Below are 14036 nucleotides of genomic sequence, written 5' to 3'. Positions count from 1 at the left end.
AGCCCCCGCTGCGATGAGAGCCTGCTCCTGGGAGACGCTCATTAAGGCAAACCCAGCACATGGATGTGTGCCAACTCCCTTTGACGAGACACGGAGCTGCACGGAATAATTCAGGGGGAAAAGCAGCCAGAGGGGTCTAGAGAGCAGAGCCGTCCCAGGAGGACTCCTGATGTGTATGGGTGAGTCCATACGGAAATGGGAAAAAACCGAAATTCCCTCGAAAACTGACTTTTGAAAGCACATTTCGGTCCACTTCTTTACACTCAAAATGGAGTTCAAAATGAAGCGTCGTAAGATATACCCTGGGCTTCCACAGTAAGTTACTAGAAAAGGTTAAACGTATTAAAACCTAGCTCAAATGACCTTTTTCTTAATCTAGAAAATAGAGTGAATTTTGAAAGTACCAAACCTTTCACTGTTGAGTCAACACAGACGTGCTAACCACCACCAGGCAGTGGACGAGCGTAGGTTTGACGTTCAATCCACGTTCATACAAAGGACAAACTAGGTATTTTAACCAACCGCGAGTCCGGCATCAGAGAGAACGATGGTCCAACAGAAAACCGTGGACAGGGGCTTCCCTGGTGGCGCAGTGGTTAAGAATCCGCCTGCTGATGCAGGGGACACGGGTTTGAGCCCTGGTCCAGGAAGATCCCACATGCCGCGGAGCAGCTAAGCCCGTGAGCCACAACTACTGAGCCCGCGCGCCACAACTACTGAAGCCCGCACGCCTAGAGCCCATGCTCCGCAGCAAGAGAAGCCACTGCCAACGAGAAGCCCGCGCACCGCAACGAAGAGCAGCCCCTGCGCGCCGCAACTAGAGAGAGCCCGCACACAGCAACAAAGACCCAACGCAGCCACAAATTAATTAATTAAATTAAAAAAAAAAAAAAAGAACACTATAGATGGTTTCGTGCGCCGGTCCTGGCTCCTGGGCTCAGCCGTCCGCGGCCCCCGCCTGACTATAAGCTGCACCAGAAGTGGCTGCAGAGTGGCAGGGCGGCCACAGCTGCCAGAACTACGCTCTCTCGGCAGACACCCTGCGGAACCCCAAAGTGCCGGGGGCACAGCCTGAAAACCTGCGATTTAAAGACGATAGCAAAGAACACTTCCCGCAACTCAATTTCTACCCTGCGCTGAGCTGCGCTGAGCTTAACCAGCGGAGGGAGGCTGTGAGCCTGCAGAAAGCCACGGGGAGGGTCTCATCTGCCCCGGGGCAGGGCTGCAGCACTGTCCCTGCTCTGCCAGCAGGCACGTGGGCCCCAGGCCCTCGGAGCTCCCGGAAAGGTGGGGGCAGGTGAGCGATGCTGCCCCCAGGAAACGAGGGCAGTGAGGGCTAACCAGCTCCAGGACCTGGGCTTCTCCTTACAAGTAAGAGCAATTTTATCTGGGTTAATAAAATGTAAGAGAAAAAAACCCCATTGCATCCCATCCCACATCCTTACATTCTCGGGCATCCTAAGATCTTAAACCGCGATCCTCCACGTGGCTACTGGTCTGACAGAGCGCCCCCGCCCCCCCCAACACACACACACACGCACATGCACACACACACACACGCACGCACACACACACACGCACACACCCTCCCCAGACCACCCTCTGGCCGGCACTGACCGTGAAGGATGAGCCCTTCGTCCTTGCGCTGACAGGACAGGCGGAAGGCCTCCTCCAGCTCCATCTGGGAGGACACAGTGCAGGGGTCACCTGGTGGACAAGAGACATGGATGAGGCCACCGCAGGCCCAAGCCAGAGGGGTTCACGGTGGCGGGCACCCGAGTTTGGGAGGGTAGTCTCACTGCTTGTGACCAGCTGCCCAGCCTGACCAGCAGGTCACCCCAGCCAGGGCCCGACAGCAGAACCAGTTAAGCCTATAAGGGCAATGAGTTCACCCACAGCCTGAGAAGGCCACGCGGGGAGCTAAGGCGTCCTAGGTTTCCCGGCCAGGGTGAGAGTAAGCACACACTTAGCCAGTCCTAGAGCGGAGGGAAGGGCTCCTTGCCCGCTGCAGCTGGACAGGGGCACAGATTCACAGACAGCCAGCGCCCCACGTGGCCAGGTGCCTGCGGGAAGGGGCACGGCCAGAGACCTGCCTGCCCCTTGTCCAGGCTGAGAGCTGCCAGGGAGCTCCTGGATGGTCTCCCAAACCCTCAGCTTTCTCCGAAGTGTGTCCAGCAGCAGGAAAGAAGGAAGTGGGGGGGTAGAGAGGAGGGAGGGAGAGGGAAGGAGAGATGGACCCTGGGGCCCCGGCCACCCTTACCCTCCCCACTTCCCCGAGAAAATGAAGAGCTCAGCTTCCAAATCACCCAACAGAAAAACCCGGGATATGGGGAAGGAAGGTCACGTAAGGAGGGTAAGGAGCCGTGCAAGGTGTGCAGGAGACCCTGCAGCCTCTCCCTGGTGCCCAGACCAGAGCTGGCCTTGCGGGGGTGGGTGGCTCCCCCTCCAAGGGGCAGCTCACCCCCCACCCCCCCCGCCCAGTTTGTCCACGCACCTGTCGCAGCCTCTTCCCAGGAAACAGCTTCCAACGACCCCAGTGGGGAAGCTGGTTAAATTTAACCGGTTTAATTCCAAGGTCGTCCGTCTCCCCCAGAAGGGGCTGCGCACAGATTCAGAGGTTCACAACCCGCCCGACACGCGCCCAGGCGCTACCTTCACTGTCCACCCACTTGAGGGTGAGCGGGTGGCCCTGGTGGAGGTGGCACACCTCCCGCACCTCCTCACAGAGCTTGTCGAAGGTGGTGGCGGAGTCCAGGCTGGTGATCAGGATGTCCCTGGGGCAGAAGGATGCACAGGTCTCACCATGGCGCACACATGAAGTACTGATGATTGATTAACCAAGTTATTGACCAAATAAATGAAGCAATGTTGTCCCCAAAGAGAATATTACAGCCTCTCCCCAGAACCACTGCCCGCAGTCTACGCAAGTTACCACCACGAGTGCCCTTGTGCAGAAAGGTCTATCTGGGTGCGGGGATGTGCCTCAGCGGGGCGGAAGGACCAGGGTGGGCGCGGCAGAAAGCACCGTCCACCCCCCGTGGAGGCCAGGCAGACCTGCTCGGACACCGGGAGTGAGGCTGCCAGCACGGTCACCCAAGAAGGGTGGGGCGGCTGGACACAGCCTGTTCAGCTCAAGCCCACCAGCCTCATCACACCGTCCCCCAACCTCCACGGCGCCAACAGGGCCACGTCATATACCTTCAGAAGACGGGAACTGGGGGCGTGGGGGCAGAAGGCGGTAACGTATTAATCCAAGGCCGCAGCTTCTTGAAACCCTGGAGGGACCATTCGAGCGCCTCTGGTGCGGCCACAACAGAATTCCAGGTTCGGTTTTTTGGAAAAGCCAGTCCCAGAATGTCACTGCCTTTTATCTTTTCATCCAAAATAGGGAAGCAGAAGCTGGATCACTGGAGACAGCTCAGGGACTCACGGTCAGCCTTTGAGGGCTGGCCCTTCGGGGGTGAGGCAAGTCAGCACGAGGGAAACGCTCGACCCCCCCGAGGATGGGGGAGGGGCATCCCCCCCACCATGCACTGTCCCCTCCCGTCACCCACCACCCAAAGCAGGGAGGGCACTGACTCGGCTACGCTCACGGAGACTCTTAGCAAGAACCACTTTAGAACACGCTCAAGTTTTGGGGAAATTCTGCCAGCATCTGACACCACAAGGGTGTGGAGCGTATGAAGAAAGACGTGGAACATCCTGTACAAGAGAAATGCAGGGTCTGCTTGGCGCTAACACCGCTGGCTTCTGAAGTCTGTCAAACGTGTGTTTATAAGAGTCTCCGTCCACCAGGTAACAAATCCAGGGCCACTAAGACCTGCCTGCTGGGCGCCCACCACAGCTGGGGCCCGGCCCACGGGTCGCTCACCCTAGCGGGTGGGGGGATATGGCCCCCAGCCAGCCACCCCTTCTCGTTGGAACTGGCCCCATCTGCTCACAGACCCACAGCACCTGTCCCCGGGGCCCCAAGCTCACCACAGCCTGCGACGTCTTGGCAATGCAAGGCACAGAGGGCTCACACGGCTCATCAGCGGGGGCCCCAGAGACCAAGCCCCCATCGCACCCACCCCATCATCCTGGGGTCACCCAGACTTGGTACCCACGCTGCCCACACTCGCCAACGACCCAGCATCCACCAGTCCCCCTGCCACAGGGAACTCTAGAAGTCAGTCTGCCATCCCTTCACCTTTGACCTCTCCCTGCCCCATGACCCTCCTCCGCAGTTCTAACCCCACGTGGCAGCTAGTCCCCCACCCCCCAGCATTTCAGGGCCTAGAGTTCGGGTGGGCAGCTCCCCAGTGGTTTGGAGGCGCCCCTGGGCCCCAAGCTCATCACCCAGTGACAGCACTGCAGCTCTTCCCTCCAACGCATGACCTTGGCACCAGTGGGGAGGGACTGTCCCAACCCCCGGCCAGACCCCTGACCACCACCCCTAATGTCATCCCAAACCCGAATCAAGAGGCATCTCTGAGCAAACGGGATCCTGAGGCTGCCAGCTCAGGGCGCCAAGACAGAGCCCCGGGCTGGGGCAACAGCCTGCTGGATGGCCCCTCCCGGGACTCCTGGGTCTGCCCAAGCCATGCACCCAGGCCCGGGCTTTGCACACAGCAGGCCCTCAATAAGAGTTCTGGAAGACAAGCTTGAGCTGCAGAGAAGGAAGATCCGGCCAAGTGTTCCTGTGATCTCAGAAAAGCGGGCAGAGCAGGGTCTCCAAACCCAGCATGCATCATCTGGAAACCCCCTGAAAACACAGAAGCTGCCGGACCCCCGGACCCACCCTCATTGTCTGGTGACTGCACACCCTCCAAAGGCCCAGCAAGCGAGGGGGAGACGGTGATCTCAAGCCTCTGGAGGGCCTGGGGCAGGGAGGGGAGGGGATGGGAAAGGGTGAGGGGAGAAGGCATCCCCCCAGTGGGGGCGGCTGACGACCCCCTATTTTTAAGAACAGTGTCTCCACATCTGATATTCAGTTCTTGGAAGATGCTGGAGACAACGCGGAGGTAGATGAGTCTTTGTTCCAGGAAATGGATGACCTGGGGCTGGAGGGTGATCCAGACTGCAGTCCTGCCGACGGGAGGGGGACTCGACCGACTAATGGACTAGCTCGTCTTCAGAGAGGCTTGACTGCCATCGCATCTGTGGCCATGCTAAGAGGGTGCTGAGTTTCCTTTCTCTTTTTCTAAGGAAAAATAATTTTCAGGAGAATATTCTTCTGATGGCTTTCAGCACTGAACTTAATAAGCTGATCTTAAAATTTCAAAAAAAAAAAAAAGAATAGTGTCTCCAATGGATCTGACCCTCAGCTCCCAGCCCTGCTGGTTAAAAATAACCTGCAGTGGCAGCACGGAGAAAGAATTTCACTCGGACCCGCGGGGTTTGGATAAGTGAGCGCGGAGCGCAGCGGACACTTTCCGGAGCCAGCATCAGGTCAGCGCCCGCCGAGGACTGTCTCCCAACTCAGACGCCAGACTCTCTCGTCCCGGCTAGAGGCGCCAGCGCGGAGCACTTTAGGGAAAGCACCGGGAGGCGTGAGGAGCTGGGATCGAGGAGGAACGGTCAGCCTGGGGCAGAAATGAGGAGGGTGGGAGGGAGAGAAGGAAGAGTGGGACAAGGAGGGAGGAAGCCGCAGCAGGGAGGGGAGGGAGGAGAGGGAGGGGACTGCGAAGGGGCAGAGGAAAGGGGAGGAGGGGGGAGGGGAGGGGAGGGGAGAGGAAGGAGGGGAGGTTGGGACGGGAAAGAGGAGGGAAGAGTATAGGGTGTGGCCTCATCGCCGGGAAACCAGACTCAACAGGTCACATTTCCCCCGGTAACCAAAGCGCTCTCCAGGGGCCCAAGCCCGGGGAGGGGACGGACAGGCAGCTCAGCCAGAACTCCCTGGGGCTCCCTGAACTCTGCCCACGGCAACTGCCTGGTCCGCCTTCCACCCCTGGCGCAGTGCCTACTTGAACTCGTCCTGGGGGAAGGCTGGGGGTCTGGTTCCCACCTGCCCCCTGGCCTCTCCGGGTGTGGACTTCCTCTCACTAAGGATCAACTCTGATTTTCAGCCACTTGTTGCTCTATTCCATGGTTCCAGGAAGGGAAGAGGACTGTCTCTGCTGTACGGCAGCCATTCCCTACCCTCAGTGAGCCAAGACCCTCGGACCAGCCGAGGCGCAGGACCTGGCTGACACCTCACCAGCTTCAGTCTGCAGCCCACCTTGCCAGCCAAAAGACAAGACCCCCTCAGCCTCCTCAGGTGGGCTGGCCAGTCTTTCCCCCCCCAGAAATCCTTCTTCTGGGGCACTGCCACCAATTCCCCTTGCTGCCCCCGCCACTGCGTTCCCAGGTGGTCAGGCTGAGGACAGCAAAGCGGGCAGGAGAGGCCTGACTGACACCCCAAACAAGGTGTGCTCCCCAGCTCGAGCCCGAAGTCCCTCCTCCGGTGCCACTACAGCCGAGACCACCAAGTTCATCTGCGGGGCCAAGGTCCGCTCCGCTCCCCACTCCCCGGCAGAGGCGACCTTGGGAGCAGCCAGGTCCGATCTGGGGGCTCCCGGAGACCAACACCAGTGGAAAGAAGCAGCAGCAAAGGCTCCTACTTCTCCGACCTCAGTCTACACCGAGCGCGCAGCGCGGTCCCGGCCTCTGGGCGCAGCCCCTCCCCCCCGCCCCCCCGCCCCCCCCCGGGCTGTCCCGACGCGACCGAGAGTCCAGCGAGCGCTCTCTGGGCCGGGCCAGGCGCTCCGGCCACTGACCCCTGCGGGCGCCGGCTCGCCCCATTTCACAGGGAGGCAGGTCGAATCCAGGCGCCAAGCGCGGACGCAGGGCCCTAGCCCTTCCAGGCGCCCTCCATTCGCGCGACCAGCCGGCTCACCGCACCTGCCCTTCACCCGGTCATGAAACGGTTCTGAAACTGAGAGCTGGTCGGGTACATTGGAAAAAGTTTAGGAAAACCTCGGTTTTTAAAACCTGCCAGCAATCTTCACAATTTGACAAAAACTTTCGTCCTTACAGGCTGTGGCCTCAATGTTTCGGCCAATTTTCCAGGGAGAGTGTCAACACAGGCCCGGGGCTGCGGGGCGTGCCAGACGCCCGCCTCCCCTCCGGGCAAGTCCCAGCCCCAGGAAAATCTCGTCGGGGCGGGGAGAGACCCGCAAGGCCGCGCGCTCCGAGCTGGGCCCGGCGACCCCGAGCTAGGGCGCCGGGGGGCCAGTCCGACCCCACCCTGGCCGCGAACCTTCCCGCCGGTGACGTTCAAGTGCGCCCGGAGCGCCCGCTTCGCCCGGGGCCGCCTCTAGGCGCTGGCGCCTCCGGACCTCCCGGGACGCCCCTGGGCCCGGAGGGGCCTCGCTGTCCCCTCCCTCCCGCGCCACGGCCGGCTGCCCCCAGCCCTTGGCCTCCCGAAGCTGCGACGACACGGTCGCCGACGGCCGGCGCTGTCGGAGGCAGCTCCCCGCGCCCGGCTCTGTCCTCGGCCCCGCCGCCTCGGCGCACACGCCCCCCGCCCCGGCCGGGCCCTGCCGTCGGGCGCTCGCGCTCACCCCCTGTAGTGCGCCTTCAGGCGGACGCGGCCGCCGCTCCCGTCCATCTTGCGGCCGGTCCTGCTGGGCATGGCGCGCTCCGCCGGCCGCCGTCAGCGCTGCACCCCGGACGCTCGGGCCATGGCGCGGGGCCCCAGCGGCCGGGCCGGGGCGCAGGTGGGGTAGACGGCGGAACGCGGAAGGGAGCGCGCGGCACGGGGACAGATGAGCACCGCTCCGGCCAACTCCGCGGAACTTGGCGGCAGGCGGGGCGGGGCGGGGCGGGACGGGGGCGCGGCCGGCGCGAGCGCGCCGGTGGGGGCGCGCACGGAGTCCGGCGTCAGGCCTCGAGGGGGGCGGGGGGTGTCCGAACATGGCCGACCCGAGGCCCAGCCGGCGGCCAATCGGCGGGGCGGGCGGTCCCGGGGCGGAGGCGGTGGCACCTGCGGCCAATGAGGTCGAGGCGGGGCCGCCACCTGGGCCAATCCCCGGGGGACCCCGCGGCCGCAGCCCAATGGCGCGGCGCGGGGCGGACTACCTGTCGGGCGGGGCACGGCCCCACCTGGGGCCAATGGGGGCGCGCGCGGCCCGGCTCTGCCCGGCAACCGACGCCCCCTGTCTGCCCCGCGCGCTGGCCCCTCGGTGAAGTGGGGTCCCGGGGCCGGGGTTCCCAGGTGGGGCCCCTGCGCTGCGCGCCCCGGGAAGTTGTTGGAAATTCAAGCCTTCGGCCCAGCCCAGACTCGCTGAATCGAAACTCCAGCAGTCTGTGCTAACAAGCCCGGGTAAATCGGGTGAGCGCGAGTCTGCGAGCCGCTGGGCTAGGGGACAGCGGGGACGGGTCGCCCGTGACGAGTGCAGCCCGCCGCTCAGACCCTGGATTCCGAACGGCGATCGGACCGCGTGACCCGCGTCCGGCCAGCTTACAACTGCGGAGACAGACTGCGAGGAGCAGAGAACCCAGCGAAGGTCACGGCCGGCAGGTCCGGGCTCAGTGGGTTCTCCCGGCCGCAGCCGCCCTCCTCCTTCTGCGGAAGGTTTGTCTACACTCGCTAGCCTGCTCCTCTGCTCCAGTTCACTCCTCAGTTCGGGACAAGGAGGCTGCGTTTGTCCAGCTCGCCCGTGACCTTCACTTCTGAATCCACATCCTCTCTGGGTCTTCTTAACATCGTGCGTTTGCTCCGGACTGTCGCCTTAGGATAATATCCAGGCCCGCACCCACCAGGTGCCTGCATCCTGGGCCCATCCCTTACTGGTTGCATCCACAGGGGCCCAAATCTGCAGTCTGTGGGATCTCAGCTGGGCACCAGGTGCGCACCCCGGGCTCAGAGATCTACAGACCGCTCATCCCTGCCGCCCCCGCCAAGGCCTGTCCTACTCTGGGCCACACCCCTGTTGCCTCCCTCCCCTTCCCCACCCCACCCCGTTGGCAACCTCTGACCACCCCACCCCACCCCCGACTCCAGTCCCGGCTAAGCCTTCACCACTCTTCACCTGGACAATTGTAAGGATTTCTCATTCACTCTTTCATTCCACAGAGCTTCCTGGCGCCTCCTAGTACAGGGTGCTGGTGTCCCTGGAGAACCACATGGACATAGTCCCTATGGTCATAGGACCCATATTCTCCCTAGAGGTGGACACAGAGAAACCTGTTGACAGCCCACCTCTCACCTACTTAGGGTGCTGTGAACTCTCCGTCCTAAAAAACAGAGCCCTCTGCGCCCCATAGCCATCCACCCACCTGCCCATTTCTCTGCTCTTCTCTACAACAAACTCCTGCCCAGAGCTTTCTGCAGCCTTATCTCCACTTTCTCTTTCCTGCCACTTTCTCTGAGGCCACTGTCACTACCACCTCCTGTGTTTTAAGTACAGTGGCCAACTGTCAGCTTTTTCTGCATTGACCCTTGGCAGTGTCCTCACCCTAGGACGCTGCTGTCTCTCCCCTGTGCCTCTGCCGCTTCCTCGTCAGCCTCTAAATGCGTCCCCACCGCCCCCGCCTCAGTCATGGGAGCTTCTCAAGCCCTTGAGCTGCTCGTGTCCACTTAGAGCTCGAAGTACCATCCCAAGCTCAGATGGCCCCGCTGGGCTGATTCCCCCACCATCACACCTCTCATTCCGCCAGAGCTCCCCGACATGCCATCCTCCACCTCAGGGCACCCACCCCTTCTTTCCTCATTCTCACCTCAAAACTCCTGGGGTTTCCTTTGCTTTCTCTCCCTCTTACACCCAGCCCACCACCATCTGCAGATCCTGGCAGCTCCAGATTCCTGCCGTGTCGACCACCTCCACTGCTGCCACCTGGTCCAACCTAAGTCCATCTGTGTCCATCTCTCTGGTGTTCAAGACCTGCAGTGGTCTGCATCGTCCTCAGGGACCCCAGGCCTTTCTGCCTGGTCTCGCGCCAGCCTCACGTGGCTCTTTCCACAACCGGCCCCCTGGCTCCCTCCTGGCTCAGGGCCTTCGCATGTGCTGTGGCACCTTTGCCCAGACCCACACTTCCCTTGAGTCTCTACCCAACATCCCTGACGTCCGTGTTAGTCTGCTCCCGACCCCACCCCGTGGGCACTCCTCCACGCCCCGGCGTGGGCACCGAGTTCCCTGGCTGTCAGGTGCATGTGGAAGGGGAGGGGTCCGAGGGTTTGTCATGTGAGGGGAGCAGCATGGCGCTCACAGGAGGGAGCAGGAACCTGTGGCCCAGAGGTGAGTGTGTGGGATGCAGCGGCCTGTGCCAGCCCCTCACCTGGCCCCACGGCCAGCACTGTGGCTGTGTCCCCTGGGCCACCGGGAGCCCAGCCTGGCACACGGCCTTGGGCACGTCCTGACGGGCCGAGAAGAGCAAGACGTCCCACAGCACCACCCCCGCCCTCCGTCCCCCCACACACACATTCTGACTTCCTGCCTCAGAGCGTGGTGAGGGCAGAGGAGGAGGGGCCAGGGGGTCCAGTCCTTGATGCCCTCTTCCCCCTGCTGGCAGCACGGGCTAGCGAGGGTCCCTTCTCTGGGCACCATCTCCTGGACATGCCCCATCCAAGGCCCCACCGGACACAAGAGCCCTTTCTAACCAGGGAAGCCCTGGTCAGGGTAGGAGCTCCGAGCATTCCAGCTGGCCCCGTGGGTGCTGGCCGCCGCCTGCAGACCTGAGTGCCACATGGGACCCTCTGTCCTGGAGTCTGGAAGCTGGGTCACCCAGTACTGGTGAGGAAGTCCGAGGGGGGGCCGGTAGCTGCCTGCTCAGGGTCAGGTGGGTTTGGAGAGTGGGGCCTCTGTTCCCCATGGGGGTTGGGGAGGAGAGAGGTGTATTCCGGGAGGGGAGGGGTCCCCCAACCTTGTCTAGCCCCAGGCCCGGGTGAGGGCACATGGTTGCCTGCGGTGCCCAGAACACTTCCCTGAGGCCGCCGGAGGGGGGAGGGTGAAGGACCCTCCCCCCACCAACAAGTTCTGCAAAACAACGACCTGCTGCCCAGGCCAGCAGACCCCCTCCAGAGGACAGGGCCACTGAGCCATCCCTCTCAGGGCCTCGAGGACAGAGGGCTTGGTCCCGACTGAGCGACAGGCAGCTGAGCCTGCCTGGCATCCACTTCTCGCCCTGCATCCTGGCCACAGGCATGGGGTGTTTGGGTACTTGGCGGGGCTGGGATCCCGTCAGCCTGGGTCACCGCTGTATCCCCACCGCATCAGGCATCTGGCACACCTGGAATGAACGAATGAATGAACACATGGGTGAAGACCCCTCAGAAATGCTGGGACCAGTCGTCCTCTTAGGAGCCCGGGCCTGTTCTGGGCCCCACCCATCGGCAGGCTGCAGCATAATGATGTCACCTGGGGCGGAGCGGCAGTGACCCTTGGACGGAGGCACAGGCGGGACAGACCCGCGAGGGCCTGGCAGCTGAGGGCTGGTCCTCTTCACTCTGGGCACTTTCTATATTCCCCAATTTTCCACAAAGCCTCATATACTTTCACGATCACAAACACCTATTATTTCCAAAGCGAAAAGTACAAATGTCTGTTGTTATTAGCTGATTATAAAAGTGACAATGGCTCACTGTAGAGGTCCGACAGCACGGCAGGTGCGGGGAGAGGAGACCTTCCCCCTGCCCGGCCCCCCCCAAACACAGCCGGGCCTTCTGCCCCTCCTGTCACCTGTCACCTGGGACCCAGGGCGGGGCTGCAGCCTGTGCATCCCACCCGCCGTGGGACCGCGGGGAGGAGGTGGGCAGAGTGGGCCGCCAGCGTGTGGCTCGCCCCCTGATGTGCTTTGTTAAATGTTCTTTACGAGTACTTTCAACAACTTTGAGCTCCTCTGGGTGAAAGGTGAAAGCAGGTGGAGTTTACGCTCAGTGAGCCTCATGGGACAGAAGCAGAGGTCTCCCGTGGGGGTCGGTGGTCCCTCCTGAGGGGTCCTTCTCAGAACCCCGCCTGGGGGCCTTCCTCATCAAAGCTCACAGGCGGCATCTGTGCCGACTCAGCACTTGGGGCTGCCCAGGAAGAGGTGACTGCGGAGCCAGCATCTGCTTGGGCCCGTGGGGTGGGCCTGGGAGTTTGGTCATCCCGCCAGGCGTGACACTGACCCGGGCGGGGCCTGGCGAGGAGCACGCAGGTCACGGGAGAGCCCGCGACGCCCGCGGACAGGCGCTTGGCACGCGCAGCTGTGGGGGGGATGGGCCGCAGATGTTTCCTTTCTTCGTCTCGGATCTCGGGATTTGGAGACACGGGTTCGATGTCAACATTCGTTTCACCTGCTCCTTCATTTATTCAAAGGAGGTCGACTGCGGGCCGACTGGGCGCTGCACCCTGGCGGGCGACAGGTCACAGACCTGGCAGCTTGGTCGGAGAGAGCGAGGTCTGCCGAGGGCCCGGAAAGGGAGGCTGGCTGTGGGGCCTGGGGGCGGGAGGGGTGGGGCAGGAGCAGAGGGGTCCGGGCGGCCCGAGAAAGGCCCTGGGGGCCCAGGGAGCAGGACGGCTTACGGCGTGGGGCAGACCCGGCGGCGGCGGGAGCTGTGTGTACCCGAAGGGCTTCCTTCAGGAGAGGGTGACGGTTTCTCCCCCGGCGCTGCCGGCATTTGGAGCAGGTGCGTCGCCGCGGCGGGGCCGGTGCCCTGCGGGGTGTGGAGCCGCATCGGAGCCCGCCCCCCGCAGGCGCCTTCCCGCGGGCGCAGTGCTGCGCGTTCCCGGCAGAGGGCGCGGCGTGGACACGGCCGGAGGCGCGGAGCTGCTCGCGGGGTCCTGGGCGGGGCCGGAGTCCAGCCTCGGGAGGGGCCGCTCCAAGGTCACCCCTCCGAGGACCTCAGCCCTGTCTTCCCCCTGCAGTGGCGCATTCTCAGCTTAACCGTCAGTTACACTGATGGTCCGTGTTTCAAAGCACGGCGAGGCTTGTCTGCGGGTTGGACCCAGACAGACAGTCTCCGTGTGCGTGTGCCAGAGGAGGTACTGGGAGAGGCCGCGTCCGCAGAGGCAGGAAGCAGGGACCGGGGGTTGCTGCGTCCAGGGCTGGAGAGGGGCTGGCGGGACCCTGACTGCTCGGCTGGGAGGGGCTGGAGGCTGCAGAGCCAGGCACTTCCCACACGTTCATGGCTCACACTGAACGGGTGAGGACCGCGAGGCAAGGCACCCCCAGGGTCAGACCCTGCGCCGGGCATCACCCCTAGGACGTGCCCCATTCTCTGGAGGACACTGAGGGTGAGGGTGGCCCAGTGCTTTGTCCAGGGTCTCAGGGCTGGGACCAGACCTGCCCAGGCCAATGGGGACAGGCGCACATCTCTCCTTTCAGGCCAGGCGTGCCCACAGAGCAGGGCCTAGGACAAGCAGGTCGGAGCACCATGGAGGGAGGGGCGCTTCCTGTCCTGAGGCCGCTGGGAAATGGAGTCTGTCCCGCTTTCCTGTCCCCAAGTCGGCCTGGGATTGTGTTTACAACCCAAACCGAGCCTGCCGCGCTGGCAGCACCCAAAGAACGGTCACCATGGCAATACGGAGCAAGCGCTATCTTAGCCACACGAGGCATCCCAGGGAGACACGGTGGCGGAGCCGAGACAGGTCTCCCACCCTCCGCCCGAGCTCCTCGCCCATCCTCGCCTGTCCACACCAGGCCACCTGCATCAGGACCCACCGGGCTGAGATGCCACCGCCTCACTGAGCCCGCCCATCAGAGCGTGAGGCTGCGGCCCCAGGTGGGCGCGGCCTGAAGCCCAGCATTGCTTCTAAACTGCTTGTCTTTAACCCCAGCCTGGGGGTGGAGGGCGCGCAGAAGGCCCCCGTCCAGCAGGGAAGGTGCAGCTGGGACCACCTTTCAGAGACAAGTGCACAAAACACGTCTGCATCATTGGGTCCAATCATTCCACTTCTGGGAATCTGCTTTAAGAAAAGAACTGGAAATGCAAACGTTTGCAAACCAGCTGTCCCCGTGTCAGCTGCAGGCTCAAACGTGGGAGGTGACCTGCCCAGCCACGGGCTCCGCATGACCTTTAGATGGAAAGTTGCACACTCATAGGCACATACACAAGCAACACAACACACAAGTCCATGCGTGTGCAGACACGTGCG

The 14036-nt window shown here is 62.8% G+C and overlaps 1 protein-coding gene across 1 annotated transcript in view; it reads right to left on the bottom strand.

Annotated features, from left to right (window-relative positions):
• PRKCZ (protein kinase C zeta) overlaps positions 1–7814 on the bottom strand; it is a 96982-nt gene extending 89168 nt beyond the window's left edge. Inside the window, exons 1-3 of the mRNA XM_079915329.1 lie at positions 7524–7814; positions 2653–2774; positions 1618–1707 (exon numbers count right to left, since the gene is read on the bottom strand). Coding sequence (XP_079771455.1) covers positions 1618–1707; positions 2653–2774; positions 7524–7594 — 283 coding nt within the window. The 5' untranslated portion in view covers positions 7595–7814. The remainder of the gene's footprint in view (positions 1–1617; positions 1708–2652; positions 2775–7523) is intronic.
• Between the last annotated feature and the right edge of the window lie 6222 nt (positions 7815–14036).

This window comes from Stenella coeruleoalba (assembly GCF_951394435.1).
Source record: "Stenella coeruleoalba genome assembly, chromosome: 1".
Classification (NCBI taxonomy): domain Eukaryota; kingdom Metazoa; phylum Chordata; class Mammalia; order Artiodactyla; family Delphinidae; genus Stenella; species Stenella coeruleoalba.
This window is presented reverse-complemented; position numbering and strand designations above follow the sequence as displayed.